The sequence below is a fragment of the Fusarium phalaenopsidis genome (genome assembly GCF_050370095.1).
Source record: "Fusarium phalaenopsidis strain FUZ10S chromosome Unknown contig_32296, whole genome shotgun sequence".
NCBI classification, from domain to species: Eukaryota; Fungi; Ascomycota; class Sordariomycetes; order Hypocreales; family Nectriaceae; genus Fusarium; species Fusarium phalaenopsidis.
The window spans coordinates 2,985,255-3,002,622 of NW_028145408.1; the positions used below are offsets into that span (position 1 = coordinate 2,985,255).

Sequence of the window (17,368 nt, forward strand, 5' to 3'; positions counted from 1 at the left end):
ATGACTGTTAGCCTTCTTCTCCAGAAATACCTCTACATCTCATTACGAACCATTTTACCACATGGCTCCCTGGCCCATTGTTTAGCGTAGCACCACACCTTGGGCAGTGCTTCGGGAAGTGGTTGCGAGCTCGTAGAGACATGACTACCTTGGAACCGGGGGAGATGGAATTGGCCCACCCGCGTCGTGACCTCGGAAGTACCGTGCTTTGTAGTCCATCAAGTAGATGATATTGGCCCGAGTTGACAAAAGATTCGCCTGGGATATCTTCAAAACGGGTTGTGAGAAAGGCCTCGAAAATCTGAACAGATTTAGTGTGTTTCTCAAATATTTTACGCTACAACGTACTCGCCATTCACAGACTAAGCTGAATTGAAAACTGAATGATCGACCCAGCATATCCTCGAAAAGTATGTTGTCTGTAGGAAGTGAAAGAATGCTCCGTGGTATATCTCGGTAGGCATGTCTCATCACGGTCAAGGTCCTGTTCAGGAGAGGGCTGTGTGATAATTTGTTAGCACAATGTCTGTTTCCAAGAACTAGTACGTTACATTGCAATACGAGCAAGAAGTGATATGACCCTCTGGAGGAGACCCTGCAATGATTTTCCCTTCAGTGGTCAGCATAATTCTCACAACTTTGATAATTTGCTACTTACCAACTCGTGAAATTGCCCAGTAGTCAGTTGCAAGCTCTCTTGAGCCGTCGTGAGATTCTCACATAGAGCGGCGACGGTCTCAGAAGCATTTGAAAAGCAGTTCTCAAGGCCAGTGACAGAGGATTGGAGGCTGAGGAGCCTTGTAGTCGATGATGACATGTATTCGGTGATTGAACGGTAATCTTGAGATTGAGAGATCAAGAAACGGCTACGTCGTGTTAATTGATACTGCGGTTTGGTTGACCAGGTGGTTACTCACACGTTTAGTAGAGTCAGAGACAGGCTGAGCTGGTCTTGGACAGACCCGAGAATTTGCTCAAGCTCTTTCAAGGTTCCCCTGCGGAAATCGTATACTGCTTTCTTTCCCATCTTCTGGAGGCTTGATGGGTATGCAGCAGAAGAGCTTCTTGGATGAGCTTCACGAGCCAAGTTAGCAAGAGTCACTTTGCTAGGTTTGTTTACTCTAGGTAAGTCCACTTCTCCCTGAGCATTCTTCCAAGAATCCCGCCAGTCTCACCATCCCGTCCTTGGATTGGTCTAGTGAAGCCTCCACTACCTTGACCACGTCTCCAGGCAACCGACATCCCTGCTGATGAGGCAGCTCTTTCAGGGTTGTATCAACAGCCGCCAGAAACACATGAAGGGTATTTAGCTTCGTTTCGAGGTTTCTGACATCTTCACCATGACTTTTGACAGCCGAGATGTATTCGGCTAGGCCCTTGCATAGGGTGAGCCCAAGGGACCACAAGCCCGGCCGAGCCGCTTGCGATCGAGAATGGATCTGACATGATGAGCGCCGAGATACCCCTAGGTTCTTAGACTCTTAGGGTAGAGACACAAAGAGAAGCACCCGAGGGGATCTCGAGGGTGGGTTCTTAGGGATGATAGAACACTCTGCGCTGTCGGTGAGGCGAGAATGGCTAGGCAGCATTGAGGCGAAGCTTGCATGTGGCTTGCCAAATTTCACTGCATTTGCCAAGATCAGGCTGTGGCATGCCTGCGCGTAGGTAAAGACATCCATAACTCCTTGAAAATACTATACCATTAATAAGGAGAGGGTTTGGAAAAATTATACGAATAATTAAGTAAGATACTCCAAGGGAGATGAAATTTTAGTAATACTTTCCATATTCTCTTATAAGTTTAATCTCTCTTTATTGCTACACTTAGACGAGGATAAGTGATTATCCCATGTACTGGTGTCCTTTGACCCAGGTGACGGGTGAAGTGCTGCTCAAGTGCTGACCTGTGACCTCCTAGAAGCAGTAGACTATTTAATTGGCCCTTTCGGGCCAGTGGCGGTGCAATACTCATCCTCAAGGCAGACTTGCCAAAAAGTGGAAACAAAAGCCCGGACCGTGGCTGTCACATACACCCCTCCTTCTCCTTCCTGAAACCCACAGCTGTGCGTCTGTAGTGAGGGTCATCCCCCAGCTCATGACAACGCTTGCTTGTCGACGAACACTCGCATATCAAGAATGGCCCGAGATGGGCCAAGATCGCGAGGAAAAGAGGAATGTCTAGCTTGCGGGCTGGGCGTCGACTACTACGAGGTAAAAGGCCCTCTCAGTGTGCTCAAAGCCTCTGGAGAGAGTGGCTGTACACGCTGCAAACTATTGACACTATCCGCGGAACTCTTCTTAGCACATTGGACTCTAGACGCTCAAGATGATCCAACTATAATCTTAGGACCACCTTATTCCAGCGGTAGAGTTCTGCAGGTTTGCCTGAAATGGGCCTCGTCAAAGGGAGGTGCAGATCAGGTGCTCTGGCTTGATGTCTCCGGAGAGGCGAGATACAGACCAAGGGAACTGGAGACATAACTAACAGTGCTTCACAGAAAGATGGGGATATCCCTTTCCCGGAATTCGGGATCAGACGGCATCTTCCGGCAAATCCAAGGAGTCAAGAGTGCATCGAGTTCATCACATCTCATCTCGATACTTGCAATCACCACAACATCTGCAACATCTCGAGATTTCACCGGTCCACGAGCGGACTAAGAGAAAGGAATAAGAAACCCAGTCGATTACTGGAGATCGTCAACATGAATGGCGGTTTGGGCCTTATCCTTAGAGACGTAACAAACAGCGAGCAAAGGTACGCCCCACTGAGCCATTGCTGGGGCTCGCGACAGGAGGCACAAAAGATGCCAGTTTTGAACGAGAACAATCTCAAGGAACGATTATCAAGTGTCTTGAGTCTCTCCAAACTCACTAAAACATTTCAAGACGCAGTTAGTCTGACCAATGAGCTGGGTCTCAAGTACATTTGGATCGACTCATTGTGTATAATTCAAGGAGACAAGGGGGATTGGCATAGAGAATGTAGCAAGATGGCGTATGTGTACGGGGAAGCCTATCTTGTCATAGGCGCAGCGTATGCAAAAGACGGCAATGGAGGACTCTACGCCCCGCGACAAACAGCACATCGGGTCGAATTCAAGATACCGGAAGGGCATTCTATCAGAGCTCTCGTTAAAGATGTTTCCAAAACGCGGGTGGAGCATGCGGTATGGAAAAAAGCCGAGGACTTCTGGGAAGCCGATGACCTCCCACTCCTCTCTCGAGCCTGGGTCTTTCAAGAGAGAATGCTGGCCAAGCGCACCATCTACTTTACGGCACGCGAGCTTGTTTGGGAATGTGGAACGTGCATTGAATGCGAGTGCGGGGAGTTGCAAGACCCAAGGGTTCATTGGGCCGAGTTTGACGCAGGAGAAAGCGTCAAGACGAAATACCGCCACTTCGTCAACTGGGGCAGTGAAAGCGACAGAATCCAGCTGTGGTGCTACATCGTTGCTCAGTACAGCGCAAGAGGCATTACATATCACACTGACAGATTGCCTGCATTGTCTTCCATCACAAAGGAGATTGACAGCGGCGAAGGAGTGCTACTGGGACGGTATGTCTGCGGGATGTGGGAAAAGACGCTGCCGCTTCACTTGCTATGGCGGTCTGAGTACAAAGACACTTCTCAGTTTCCCCGTGGAGAAAGCTACAGCCCGACGCACACGCGGTCAGCCGACACGCGCATACCGTCTTGGTCATGGCTCTCGATAGAGGGCAGGGTCATTATCGGAGAGGATGTGGCAAACCTTTGGTTGAGAATCACTGACATAGAATACAGGCTGGCTGGGGATGATCCGTACGGGGAATGCAAATACGCAGCAATCACACTTGTTGGGGCGGTGGCTCCAGTTGAGGTATCCAGACGTCAGCGGGATGGTAGCTCATGGCTTGTCGTCCCAAGGCAAGATTCTAAACCCGGAGGTCCGCTTTTGGCAGACACGCAGCCTTTCGAATACTCTGACGAGGAGCTGGCAGAGTCTCGGCTAGTAGCCCTGAGAGTTAGTCTTTCTAAGGCGAGGAATCCCTTACGTCGCATTCGCTGCCTGATTTTACGACGGGAGCCGGAAGAAACTAATAGGTATCGGCGGATTGGGTTGGCGAACACCCGTTATGATATGTTTGATGGCGTTGAGGAAGAAAGTCTTGTACTTGTTTAGTGCGTGAGACTACTGGAGTGTCCTAGCCACACTGCTCGTACTGCAATACATAATGCTGCCTTAACTGGCGCCAAGTACTTTAGGTAGCTCAGCTCTTCCTCATGAAATATCCATCCACGTTTCTACGTGGTTTTGCCATCTTCCAACAACAGTCAGTCATGTGAGAAGTTGAATTATCATGGGCTGATTATGACATGCAAACCCCGTAGACGAACCAATAGGGTTTTAATGTGATGGCCCGAACATTCCATATCAGCCCCCTTAATGACGCGTTTTTACATCTTCAACTTCATCTCGAAATTTCTCTAGAATATAGAAGCAAAAAGCAACTAGCGCGATGGCTCCGTTTAGAAGTCAAAAGAGTTCTTCTGCAACCAAGGATAAACCCAAAGTCATACGAAGACTTGGCCATATGTCAGTTATCACCTCGCGCATCAAGTTCAGCAGCTGACACTTGGCAGTGAGAAATACCAATCAACTGCGCATTCGCTGGGACTTTACAATGGATGCGCCATCTCTTGTCGCTACGTGATTCCTGACGCGTTGCTTGGTTCGGATCAATCTGTTGAGAACACGGTCGAGACCGCATTTGCTCGCGCCATTCTACAGCATCCGTTCTTCACAGTCGGCCGGATAAACTCGGAGTCAAAGAAGCCGTCTTGGGTACGACTGAGTCACATCGATCTGAAAGACCATATCGAGTGGCGGACTGTCAAAGACGCTGAGAGCTGCGATAATACTGTCCAAGAGGTATTGGAATGGCAGGTGAACAATTGTTTCACCCATCTGGAAACTCGGCCTCCCTGGAGATCAGTCGTTCTCAAACCTGCCAACTCCAACTTTGTCGAAATCATCTTTGCTTGGGATCACACAGCCGGGGATGGCAAGAGTGGCAAGATATTTCACAACAGCCTCCTTGCGAGCTTCAACGCTCTAGCAGACGGCAAGGAAACTGGACCAGTGTTGAAAGATCGGGTCTTTGAGGTTCCAGTAACGGCTCTGACGCCCCCGACGCACAACGTGCTCAAATTCCCCATCTCTTGGGGATACATTCTCGCACAGGCGCGTGATACTATCAAGGGATCACGCGACGGCCCAGACTCGCCCTACGTTGTAGCATGGGCACCGATGCAAAAACCGCCATGCACAACTCGCCAGTCAACGATTGCGGTTGAGGAAGATGTGCTGCCACAAGTTCTTGAGGCGTGTCGTCAGCACAAAACAACGCTGACTGGTCTTGCTCACGCGCTGATACTCGTATCCATGGCAACGCGTCTTCCCAAGGAGAAAGCCCCGGTGTTTCAGAGTGGCATGCCTGTCTGTTTCCGGCGTTTTGACAACTATAGAACCCCTAAGCACGCGAGTCTCAACCTGGAACAGACCGTTATGAATTGTGTCACTTACTGGGGCTATAAATATGATAAGGATATTGTGGCAAAGGTTCGACAGCAGGTTGGCGATCTCAACTCCAACCCGGAGTCCAAGACAGACCTTGAGGCCACGGTCTGGTCCGTCGCTGCCGCAATGAGGCAAGGAATATCTGAGAAACTCGCTTCGGGCACCGAAGACGACATGATGGGGTTGATGAAGTTTGTCGGAGACTGGAGGTCGCACTTTAAGGATCTGGAATCAAAGCAGAAACGTGCCCACGACTGGGAGGTTAGCAACCTCGGCGTGATTGACGGCGGTGAAAGACAAGGGGAGAAGTGGACGGTTGAGCGTGCTACGTTTACTCAGAGTGCCACTGTTACTGACCCAGCGTTGTGTCTTAGTTTTGTTGCTGTCAAGGGCAAGGCGTTGGCCATATCGTGTTGTTGGCGGGTTGAGGTCATTGATGATGAATTGGTACAGGGACTGTTGTCTGATCTGGAGACTTGGCTGAATGAGCTGGGAAGAACCGGGCATGTTTCTTTTGGGGTGAAATAAGATGGAGTGGTGTGTCTTACGTATTATGGAGTGGTCTTTTCTTTAATCTAATAAGGCAGAGTATTTTACTAGTGTACGCTAATTAATAGGCAGCTTCCACTTCTGGGCTTGGCCTCTGCCTCTTTAGCGTTCATCTTGGTCAGTTTCAACATATGTTTTAATTTATAAGGTATTGGTCCTAATAAACCCAGTTATAACACGGGCAATAGACCTAAAGCGCACTTAAGAGTTCAGTACAAAGTTGTGTTTCTATTTATCTAGATGATATCTGTCAAGTCCCCGTTATCTGTATAAGGATCGGAACCAAACCGATTTCCATCCATTCTCCAAGCATAGACTCGACAGTACCATGCCACCTAGGTAGGTAGAATGCACTGACACTCTACTTTGAATCCTTGCGAACGGCACGCTTCACCCCGTCTCTGCCCTTTACAACGCCGTACTCGACAACGCATGGTTTTCCACACTCTACAAGCGTGACGGTGATGATTTCAACCTTCTCCTTGGCGTACGCTTCGTAGTCAAAGTCGGCGGGGAGGTCGGGAATGCCCGGGCCGGAACGAGGCTGCTGAGTGTTGTCCTTGTTGTCCATGTTGTTTGTGTTGATGTTTATGATTGTGAATAGTGTAATGTTGTTTCAAGTCAAATTGTGAGATACTAGATGATGAGGTTCTTGACAGAGGTGATGGATGGAGAGCATTTATATGCTTGTTGGATCTCTGTTTCTTTGTGATACGGGCAGGTTTCCCCTTTGTCTCAATGGCGTGGCATTCTCCGTTATGCTCTGATTCTTTGAAGAGTTTGGTTGTCTCACACTCACTGGTTATTCTTTGGCTTCTGTGAAACTCAAACAGATCGTGGGCCTATGTTCAGTGCCCTAGAACAACAATTTGTTCACTGTTGGTTCGTCCTTGGCAAGCATTATTCAGGAGACAAAGGGCTCGCCTCCATTCACCATCACATCCCGTGTCAACAAAAACAAAGGAGCAGTTCTTTCCAGAATACTTGTTCACTGTTATTGGCATTCCTCGCTTTCCAAAACTCGGCGGCGCACAGTCTTACTACCTCGAATCAAAGAAATCGTACCTAATTAGTCTTCGGCCGGACGGTTGAATCGAGTCGAAGCAACAAAGCCACCATCAATCACAAAGTCCGCACCATTGACAAAGGAAGCCTCTGGGCCAGACACAAAGGCGACAATGCTTGCAATCTCATCCGCAGATCCTGCCCTTTGAATGGGTGTCGCCTTTACCATCTGTCGAATATTCTCTCCAGCCTCCGATTCCAACTCCGCACGTATCATTGCTGTTGTGATGACACCCGGGCTAATACTGTTGATCCTGATTCCCTTTGTTCCGGCTGTTTTGACGGCGGCTTGGACTCGAACAATGTTGCCCCTCTTTGAGATTCCGTACGCGACGGCTGGGCTCCCTTCGAGATCGATGATGGCGTGTTGGAGTAGCTTATCTTTTGGGGCTGTGGCGAGATGCTGTTCCAAGTCTGGAGTGATCGCACTTCCGTACAAGGCGCTGGCAATGCTTGCGACAGTTGTCAGCGAGGAGCCAGAAGGCATCACCTCGAGGAAAGCATCGATGACGTTGGCAGTTCCAAGCAGATCGACTTCGTAGATCTGTCGAGCAGTTCCCATTGAGGGAGAAATGCCGGCTGTGTTGACAACAGTGTTGAGAGTGCTGGTTGAGGTCGCATGCTTGGCCAGCTTTGTAACTGACTCGTAGCTGGACACATCGACAATTTGGGTTTCCACATCGTGACCAGTATCTCGCAGACTGTTTGCAGCAGACTCCAATGTGTCTTTAGAGTAGTCGGCGAGAAAGACACGACGTCCTGCACCTAGGCGACGGGCGATGGCAAGGCCCATGCCCCCGGCGCCGATAACGAGCAGTCCATTTCGAGAAAAAGACATCTTGAGTTTGCGGATTCACAACGTCCTTGTATCGACGATCAACTCCACTCAAAGGATTCCACTCTGGGGCCCCAGAGGCCATTCAGGCATTATATCACCTCCATACCCCATGCATGTGACGAAGAAGCCAACCATCAGATCATGGCTTTTGTTGTCTCACCGCGGAATGCGCGGGGATAACGAGTTTCCATTGGTTTACACACTCGGGCTCGGGAGGCTTTTAAAGCCCGGTCATGGCACCACTAGCTCGAACCGAAGCGCTAAGGCTGCCTCTCGTTCCACAAAGGGTACTTGTCAGTTCGTCAAGGAACGCCTCTTCGGGTGGATGTTGATGAAGGCATCCTCCAAGGCGGGGAAAGAGGAAACTGTTGACGAGTCAAGATATGGTTAGTCTTGAGGAAATTACGACTTGAATAGGCTTTCTGTATTATGTGGGATTAACAACAAGGCTGGCGACCTTATTAGGTACGCAACGGCCTAGTGACTGTAAATTACACTTTGGGAATCGGCATTTCTGCTGAGCAAGCTGCGAGATATCTAAGAGAACCCAGAATCTAGCAAAAAGGTTCAAATGTATCAGACACTTGAACAGACGGGGACTCGATCTTGAACTGTTCGCCTTCTCCAAGACAACAACTGGGATGCGTTTGCGGACTGTGTCTGGCAGAAAGAAAGCTAGTCTTTAGGTTGAGCATTATCGCCCGAATGGAGAAGCCAAGGCGAATTCGATATCAATAGACAGCTCGTAGGCCCTTATTCAACAAGTACTAACGTACATGTATAGCGAGCCGGACAGCAAGCGAACCAGACACTTTTTTTAACCTTTAAGATAGAAATTACTATAAAAACACAATAAACCATTTAATCAATTAAAATTACTCGCTATACTCTTCCCTAGATATCTTAATCACTACCTGACATATTCTTACATTATGACCGGGCTTGCCGCAGACACCACAATGCCAAACCCCCGGTCGCGCTGACCTCCCTTAATTACTACTTCTCGATGATTCTGCCACTACCTGCGCATCTATATCTATCTGATTAATTGCTTGCCTTCCTTCCTCTACTATTATTACCCCTCTTTTCTATAGTCGGGTCCTTTTTGCCCTCCGGCGCCGGCTTAGTATCTCATTTGCCTATTTAAGTTCTTTAACCCTAGCCTTAAGTAAGGCAACCTTATATATAACTATCTTTATTCCCTTAGAAGAAGACCATATAGCTTCTAGAATTGACTCTGGGGAGCTACTTTTGTGCCTTATAACTCGTCTCTCGAGGTAATCTGACTAAGATTGAGCCTTAAGCACGGTCTTTAGGGTCTTTAAAACCTAAGGGGTCGACAGTTTAGCCACCTCCTCAGCCGGTATTGGAGTCCATAGTTGCACATTAAGCTTCGAGACGATACTTTCCGGGTTAAGAGGAATAAGCCTAGCCCCTCTAAAGGCTAACTTAATATTCTTTTCTATCATAGTGGCCTAAAATACAGCGTAGAAGGCCAGAAAGAACTTAGTCTTTGAAACGTGAGTTATAGAGCATCTAATTAGATGCTCTATTTCTTAGCCGTAAGCATTCTTAAGTACGCTAAAGTACCTAATATCAAGGGGCTAAAGTATATAAGATGAATAAGGTGGCATATAAAGCCTAATAATTTTCTTTTCCTTATAATATCTCTCGAATTCAATTAAGTAGTGACTTTCGTAGCTATTAAGGATTAGAAGACGATAGCGACTATTTAATCGCTTGGCTATGCACCGGTCAAAGTGCTTGAGCCACTTAAGACCGGTCTCGTTATTGGTCTAGCCATTTTGGGTCATTGTAATAGCCCAATCGCCCGGGAGGTTACTATCCCGGTACCAGTTGGCAAGGTGATATTGGCCGGCACCGATGATGAACGGCGTGATCGCTTGGCCATCCGCATTAATCGCCTAAATAACCATAATCCATTCCCGGTTTCCGGGCTATACTAATTTTAGCTTTCTACGCCTATCTATGCCTATAACGACCATTCCGCTCTGAATTATGCCCATCATAAAGCCAGTCTCATCAACGTTATAGAAATTATCTGATCGGATGCCGTACTTCGCGATTATATTCGCCATAAGCGTAAACTAATTACGGATAATAGCTAGATCTTTGCACTTGGCTCTCTAGTAGTCGTACTTCCGAAAAAAACGCGTCTTAAGGTCTAGGTGTCGCCTGACGAAGTTTAAAGCCCAACGCGCGCCAACTGGTGGCGCGTCGCGGTCGGCAAGTAATTGATTAGCCATTTCCTTTACACCACGAAGCCGGGGGGGAAATCCTCGCGAATCTAGGTCAAGAATAAAGTGAATAAGGATCTGTTCCTCTAGATCAGATAGTCGGCGTGAATTAGGAATAGTATTGACTCGGGCTTAGATGCCATTATATCGGTCAAACAGTGTTAAATGCTTGACTTGGTAGAGCTTTGCGGCACCTCTAAGACTTAGTTTTAGTGTATTTTGATGGGCTTGAAGTGCAAGAAGGATTCTAGCCTCTTTATTAGACTATGACATGCTGGGTGGTTAAGAATCAATTGATCAAATAGAGATAATGTAGGTTGAGGGATTTTTTGTCCGGTTCGCTTGCTGTCCGGCTCGCTATACATGTACGTTATTGGGAGTCTATCTATTACTTTTAATCTATTCAGACTTGTCCCATGGTCGAATAACGACCTTTTCGCCAGAAACACCCCGCTTGTTCTTTGCAAGCGCCTCCTCAATATTATCCAGTCCACCAGGAACAACCGTCACACGGTTGGGAGTAAACAGACCCTTTGCAATCCATCCATCTTCACCTCCAAGGTGCTCAGAAAGAGGCTCACTCAGATATCTCAGGTGCGGGGCGCTGCCAAAGCCCATGACACCCTGCACGATAACCTTGGGCTCTTTGGTCTCGCCCAGTTCCTTTGCCTCGCTGTCTGCCTGGCTAACGGTGGCTACTCTGCTACCCTCGACCTTTAGTGCCTGGAGAATCTTGACTCCTAGCTTCTGCGTCACTCGGGCGCCGATTGTGTCGAAGACGAATTCTAGAGGATAGTCTCCGATAGTGCTGACGTAGTCCTCGAGGGAGGTGTTTGTGCGGTCAAGAACTGCGTGGGCGCCGAGTTTGGTAAGGTATTCGTGGTGTGCGGGGCTGGCGTTTGTAATGATACGCTCAAAGCCTGACAGACGGGCAAGTTGAACGGCATATTGTCCAACTGAAGAGCTGCCGCCGAGAATGACAACAGCCTGGCCCTTGCCGACAGAATCACCACCCTCGTCCCATGGCGCTGGTAGTCCTCGGCCAGTTTTATCGTAAAAGGCGGTGACAGCAGCGATCGTGGTCAACTGAATACCAGCTGCCTGCTCATCTGAAATGCTGCTTGGGGTCTTGGCTAGTAAAGCCTCGGGCATCTTGCAATACTGCTGAAAAGTCGTTGATTCAATGTTGCCAAGAATTCCTTGGAAAAACACGCGATCGCCGACCGACAGGCGGGATGTGTCTGGGCCAAGGGCCACAACCTCGCCAGCGGCATCAGAGCCTAGAACGGTAGGCCATTCCTGGACAAAGAATCCATAGTCGCGGATCTTCCAATCGACAGGGTTAATTGCGGTCGCTGTGATCTTGATGGCGACCTCGCCCGATTTGAGCGGTGACAGGGATCGTTCTGATGTGATGTGGTTCTCTCCCTTGCCAGCCACAGTGGCAGCCTTGAATGTGGTCGGTAGAGACATGGTGACAGTGTAGGACTTTAATTTTTTCAAGTTGAATTATCCACTCGAGTTCAACTCGGGGCCAACACTTCTCTTATACGAGCCACTTGCCTCGGCATGGCTAGATATCGATATCGGCCCGTCGCCGCATTCGTTGACAAATCCACAGAGACCCGCTTGTGGGATGATGCAAGCCGGACTATCTAACCTTGATCGGTTTGGTTGACCCGATGATCCAGGCACGGGATTACGGATTTGGTTCTCCGTCATTCCATCCGGGTCGGGACGTGACCTAGGTGAATTTTCACCGACTGATATGATGGGGAGCGGTCTATCACGTTATTATCAAAGTGACATGATTTTGAATGGATAAGGCACTTGGTGTACAGTCGAGACGCAATTGTTGGCGATCTTCTGCATTGTCGTGATAGAGGGTATTGACGCTCTTTTGGCGGCTATGACGCAATAGTATATCTTTTCTGAAATATGCACTAATTATCGAACGGTTTCGTGATCCACGCAAGCGTGACTACCTGGAAACAAAGAACACAACCTAAGAACAGGGCTCTAAGACAGATGCTTAGTGTATATGGGTGGGCAAGTTATATAATGCTACTGCAAGCAAGATAGCCCCCTTCGTTCGCATTTCGTAATAATGCACACTTAGAAGCTTGTAATAGGCTTAGAATCCCGCAATATACCTACCCTACTTCGGAAAAGTGACCTAATAAGCATAATAGGATGAACCGCTCTTGTAAAAAGATACTAAAGAATGAATTAAACGGTAAAGGACTGAATTCGGGTACATGCAACAATAATCCCTCTTCCGTGTCTTGGAATCAGTCACTGTGAATATGTTAGCAACAAGGTACTCCCTACGCATGTAGGATAACGAAGCTACCCTAACGGCATCTGTGGCTACTGTATAAAAGCAGATTTGAATCAACTCACATCTATCCAATGAACTTCCAGAATTATCGTCGGACAAGACTCCGCCCAATCGCTATCTCTCACCCTCGATTCTCCGCACTCTCACTTGACATCAACTCTTGTCTCGAGTCGGTATGCAGACATCGCAACCTTGGCCTTCATTACGTTCTTTGCGGCCACGGCCATATGGGGATGAAGGAGACGGCAATTTTGGTGGTAGGAAGCCTAATTCGAGACTGCCCAGGAAACGCGTCGTGGTCGCGGAAGCGTGCAAGCTCTGTCGAAAGGTGAAAGCCAAGGTATAGTATCTCTACGTCAAGCGTTCAGGTCAGTGTTAGTTCCTGACATATGAAACTTGTTTCATAGTGCAGTGGAACTCGTCCTCGGTGTCACCGATGTCTACGTGTCAACGCCGAGTGCGAGTACAATACAACAAACGTCGGAGAAACGCGCACCGAGGCGAATAAACGCAGACTCAACGAACTGAGCCTTCACCAAGAGCTCGTTCAAATTTTGCGCACAAGAGATGAAAGCACTGTCGGATCTGTTATCCAGCGTCTCAGAGCTGGACAGGATGTCGGCGCCTTGGTCAGACTTGTGCACGACGGTGATTTGCTTCTCCAGTGCTCGCTAAACCCTCAAGGATTCTTTATCTATACCTTTCCCTTTTTTAGAGACATGCCGCAGCATCTCTACACGACTAGTAACCCTTATCTCGATTCGCTGTTGCACCACCGGACTATCACCAGCTCGTTGAGCGCGACACAACCGGGCGATGGTCCCTGGAGGGTTTATGATATTCCCTACCATGCCGCAGCTCTCGTAGAGCCTCGTATCGACCGGGTTTCAGCCTCTAGGTGGACGAGTGTAACCTCTTCTGACGACCTCGTACGGAGTTTGCTGCGGACATACTTCAAATCCGAGTTCCCATACAACTGCTTCTTCCACATTGACAGTTTTCTCGACGATCTGGCCTCGGGTCGGGAGAGGTACTGCTCTTCTCTCCTAGTCAATGCTATCCTTGCAAACGCTTGTGTAAGAGTCAACGCCTAAACTTTCACACCACATACTCATATTCCCTCACAGCACGGTCAACAGGAACTGCCAGATCGCTCTTCCTTTTGGAAGCCGCACACTCTCGGCTACCAGTTTCTAGCCGAGGCCAAGCGCCTCTGGGAACTCGAGAGGTATTCTAGGAAGCGCATCACAACACTACAAGCGGGGGCTATCATATGCATCAGCTGCAATATAGACGGCATAGACAAGATTGGGGCATCCTACCTGGCTCAGTGCATCGCCATGGGCGTGGACATGGGGCTTTTCACACAGACGTTTGCCTCGAGGAGCTTGAGGCAACGCACGGTATATGCGATGACGGCGTGGAGCCTCTTTGCCTGGCAGGCGTAGGTACCCAAACTGACGCACCGCATGGGCTGTCTAACTTTTGAGCTTTACAGGATGCAGCAGTTTCACTTTTACCTGGAACCATTACTCTCAGAGCCTCCTGTCATTGAGCTCCCAGCCGACCTGGGAGAAATATTCGTCATGTACCCTCATGCTGGGTCACCGTGGCCTATTAAGCATAGCTCCGTTTTCCGTGCCATAATCGGATTCCGCACAATCATGAACGAGATTGGGATACGTAATTTTGGCTCTGGAAAGGGTAGAGGCCCTCTGAGCCTTGATGAGGCCATGGGATATCGCACCAAGCTTCTGGCATGGATGCAGTCTCTGCCGGCTTGTCTATCGCCCGGCCAAATTGTCCTTCCCACACATTTAAAGCTCCAGTACGGCCCCATAACTAAGTCGTGTTTCGAAGCTGATCGTTTTCTCTAGTATGCACCTCTATAACCTCATGATGAATCTGTTTGAGCCCCTTGTAGGCTCTGAATCTGGAAGAAACATACTATCACCCTCCCCCGGGGAGATTGTGATTTCGTCAAGGGCGTGCATGGAATCCGTCGTACGACTGTATTACACACGCCATAGCTTTGAGCACTTGGACACCATAATGGTCACGTACCTTCTCTTTGTTGGCTTCAACGCGCTCAAGATGCTCGGCACGGCCAACCCCCAAGATCACGACGCTGTTTTGTCAACTGCAGTGCTGTGTGCCAAAGGGCTTCGTGATCAGAGCCGTTTCTATTATATCGCCGAGGCCATCTTTATGGTGCTGCGCGATAGTATGGATCCAAGCGCCGCTCACCTGCTGAAGGACTTTGCGCATATCGAAGATGAAGAAGAGAGGAAGCAGCTTGTTGCGAGACAGCTCCAGTCTGCCTACCCTGTGAATATTGTCAGCATAGCCGACGACCCAGAGAAGCAGCGGCTCAGCAGGCTGGTAGAGGCGTATACTGGCCTTGGTCTTGATAGCGGCGCCGAGTCTGCGTCTGAGCGTTCGTGTATGGAGTAATGATGTTGGAATGTTTCCCCTTTTGGTTACATGTGCTTTAGGTGGTGGCGTGTTGTCTTGGCAGTGAGCAAGACTCACTCAAGATGGCAAAAACCCGTGGCTCTCTCCCTTTGAGTGCGTCATCAGGCGAGTAAGGCGGAACGCGAGGATGCCGACTTTTAGCCAAATAAGGTTGTGGCTCCTTGGCTGCCAAGAGAATCCGCGGAGTCCGGAGGATGACTCCACACACAACGAGGCTGTAAGCCCTCTACCAATCAAAAGACGTGAGACGGACGAACTGCTCGCCGCGATCTCTCTATGATTATTCGCATCCGCTCGCATTCGGTAGGCTCAGTGCGTGTTCCCTGAAACTGACTATAGGCACCTATGATCAAGGCAGATATATAAAAAAGCGCATCTCTAGATAAGTGAAGCTATTAGAAAAAATAAACCTTGAAACTCGACTCTCTGTTCCACAATTCTTCACAATTCCACAATGAACACTCTCAAATTCATCAGGGTCAATTCTATCGAGGAGCTTGATCAACTCATCGATCTTGCATGCGAGATATGGATCGACGATCCCATCTTTTCCTGCGTCGTTCCTGGGCGTCGAGAGCGACCTGATCAATATCGACAAGTTTGGCAGCTTCTTCTTCGGAGCGAATATTCATCGCCTGGCGCTGTTGTCATGGTTGCTTGTGACGGCTCGAGTGGCGATATCGCCGATGCTGTAGGTTTTGCAGTGTGGCATCGTCATGGCTCAAGCGACACTGCTCGCAGTTGGCAAGGCGATACTCTGAACAAGAGTAAGTTCTCCTTGACTACCTAAATAAGGAAAAAAGTAGCTGACTGAAGATCGTGCTTTTAGAACTCATCAGGCTTGGGCTATTATTCCAGTGGATTTATAACTTTGCTCTCAGCGGGTCACCCGAAGCAGTCTCAACCAACCACGCCAAAGAAATCATGACCGAGACCCGTAACGCTGAGCGGCTCTACCCGGATGAGAGATGGCGCCTTGCCTTTATCAGCGTCTCCCCAAATCATCAACGGAGAGGCATTGGCCGGAAGCTTGTTCAATGGGGCCTCGACCGCAGCGAGGAGGAGGGCGTTGCCGCGGTGCTTGAGGCTAGTGATGCAGGCAAGTGTCTGTACGAGAAGATGGGGTTTGTAGAGGTTGGGAAGATGCCGTTTGATGGAGGCAAGAAAGAGGAGCCTATCATGATTCGAGAGACGCGTGAGCCTAAGAAGGTAGTATAGTCCAGGGGGCCACGACCAAACTGCGTTTTGTGCGAGTAGTAATAATAGAATGAGCTGGGCTATATGGCAGGTGCTGGGGGACCTAGAATTTGTATTATAGATGCTGAGGGTAATAAATAAGTCAATTTGGAGATCGGACTATGGTTCCAGTTTAAGGTAATGGCAAGGGAATCAGTTCTAGATCCAATGTGTGACTTGTGCAGTCGGCAAAGATAGCTTTCCCTGTCAACTGGAGCACTCCATCTTATGTGTGCCTGCGCCTCATCAAAGACATCCGCTTATACACACCCATTAAATGTTGATCCAACCTGTTCAAGTATTAGCGAGATAGCAAACAATGAAAGGGAGGGAATCATTTCACCGTTTGACGACATGCTCTTGAAACAAGAGAAAGTGATGAGGACGGAAATCGCGATTGTTCATTAGGTCCCGGTCGTACTTGAAGCAGTACCACACAGCATCACGGTACGGGCGACCGCCTCTTGCTGCCACATAGTCAAGAAGCACATTCTCAGACCCCAGCCGTCCTCGGTACAGAAGAGAGACTCTCCGTTCTCTTGCATCTTGACTCTGACGGGCCGCGTTAGGGCAAACTCGGCGAGGGAGATGCCAAGTAGTAAAGCCTTGCGAGCTTGGAGGATCAAGTGTCCGTCACCTTACCCTTGCGCCTTTAACGAGGTAATCTGCTGCAGCGAGACGTTACACACTCTCTCCGAGGCAAAAATGTCTGTGGATAGTAGCCCCGGGAGTCGGCCTTCCTCCAGCGTTGACCTCGAAGAACTTTACGAGACGACAGTCGAGGAGCTGCAGCAGCTCCTCGGCGATCCTCCTCACAACTGGCCCTTAGCGGATGAGATACAAATAGACAACTTGTTGGTCCAGCTCTGCGTTTGGGGAGTTGATTTGGATGTCGAATCGGGGGCTCTGCGATGGTTACGTGAGAAGGAGGCGGCTGCCGTGAGGAGTAACCTTGGACTTATACGATCCAACATCGCCGAACTTAATGCTCAAATTTATGGAACATCCTCGAGACTTGGAATCGAGTCAGCCGGGTGTGCCCTGC

The 17,368-nt window shown here is 49.0% G+C and overlaps 6 protein-coding genes across 6 annotated transcripts; 3 read left to right on the forward strand and 3 right to left on the reverse strand.

Annotated features, from left to right (window-relative positions):
• Nucleotides 1-4,500: 4,500 nt before the first annotated feature.
• Nucleotides 4,501-6,089, forward strand: LRP88_06522 (alcohol acetyltransferase-domain-containing protein; the record flags this gene model as incomplete). The annotated part of the gene is made up of 2 exons (XM_083243060.1): nt 4,501-4,577; nt 4,625-6,089. The coding sequence occupies 2 exons, from the start codon at nt 4,501-4,503 to the stop codon at nt 6,087-6,089; spliced, it is 1,542 nt and encodes a 513-aa protein (XP_083101996.1).
• A 382-nt stretch (nt 6,090-6,471) lies between these two features.
• On the reverse strand, nt 6,472-6,681 carry LRP88_06523 (uncharacterized protein; the record flags this gene model as incomplete). Its single annotated transcript, XM_083243061.1, has 1 exon — nt 6,472-6,681. One exon carries the CDS (start codon nt 6,679-6,681, stop codon nt 6,472-6,474), a length of 210 nt encoding a protein of 69 aa, XP_083101997.1.
• A 498-nt stretch (nt 6,682-7,179) lies between these two features.
• LRP88_06524 (uncharacterized protein) lies at nt 7,180-8,013 on the reverse strand (the record flags this gene model as incomplete). The annotated part of the gene is made up of 1 exon (XM_083243062.1): nt 7,180-8,013. One exon carries the CDS (start codon nt 8,011-8,013, stop codon nt 7,180-7,182), a length of 834 nt encoding a protein of 277 aa, XP_083101998.1.
• Nucleotides 8,014-10,670: 2,657 nt separating this feature from the next.
• On the reverse strand, nt 10,671-11,744 carry LRP88_06525 (zinc-binding alcohol dehydrogenase family protein; the record flags this gene model as incomplete). Its single annotated transcript, XM_083243063.1, has 1 exon — nt 10,671-11,744. The coding sequence occupies one exon, from the start codon at nt 11,742-11,744 to the stop codon at nt 10,671-10,673; it is 1,074 nt and encodes a 357-aa protein (XP_083101999.1).
• Nucleotides 11,745-13,331: 1,587 nt separating this feature from the next.
• LRP88_06526 (fungal specific transcription factor domain-containing protein) lies at nt 13,332-15,066 on the forward strand (the record flags this gene model as incomplete). Its single annotated transcript, XM_083243064.1, has 5 exons — nt 13,332-13,688; nt 13,740-14,056; nt 14,111-14,440; nt 14,490-14,591; nt 14,643-15,066. 5 exons carry the CDS (start codon nt 13,332-13,334, stop codon nt 15,064-15,066), a joined length of 1,530 nt encoding a protein of 509 aa, XP_083102000.1.
• A 475-nt stretch (nt 15,067-15,541) lies between these two features.
• On the forward strand, nt 15,542-16,305 carry LRP88_06527 (acyl-CoA N-acyltransferase; the record flags this gene model as incomplete). The annotated part of the gene is made up of 2 exons (XM_083243065.1): nt 15,542-15,854; nt 15,917-16,305. The coding sequence occupies 2 exons, from the start codon at nt 15,542-15,544 to the stop codon at nt 16,303-16,305; spliced, it is 702 nt and encodes a 233-aa protein (XP_083102001.1).
• Between the last annotated feature and the right edge of the window lie 1,063 nt (nt 16,306-17,368).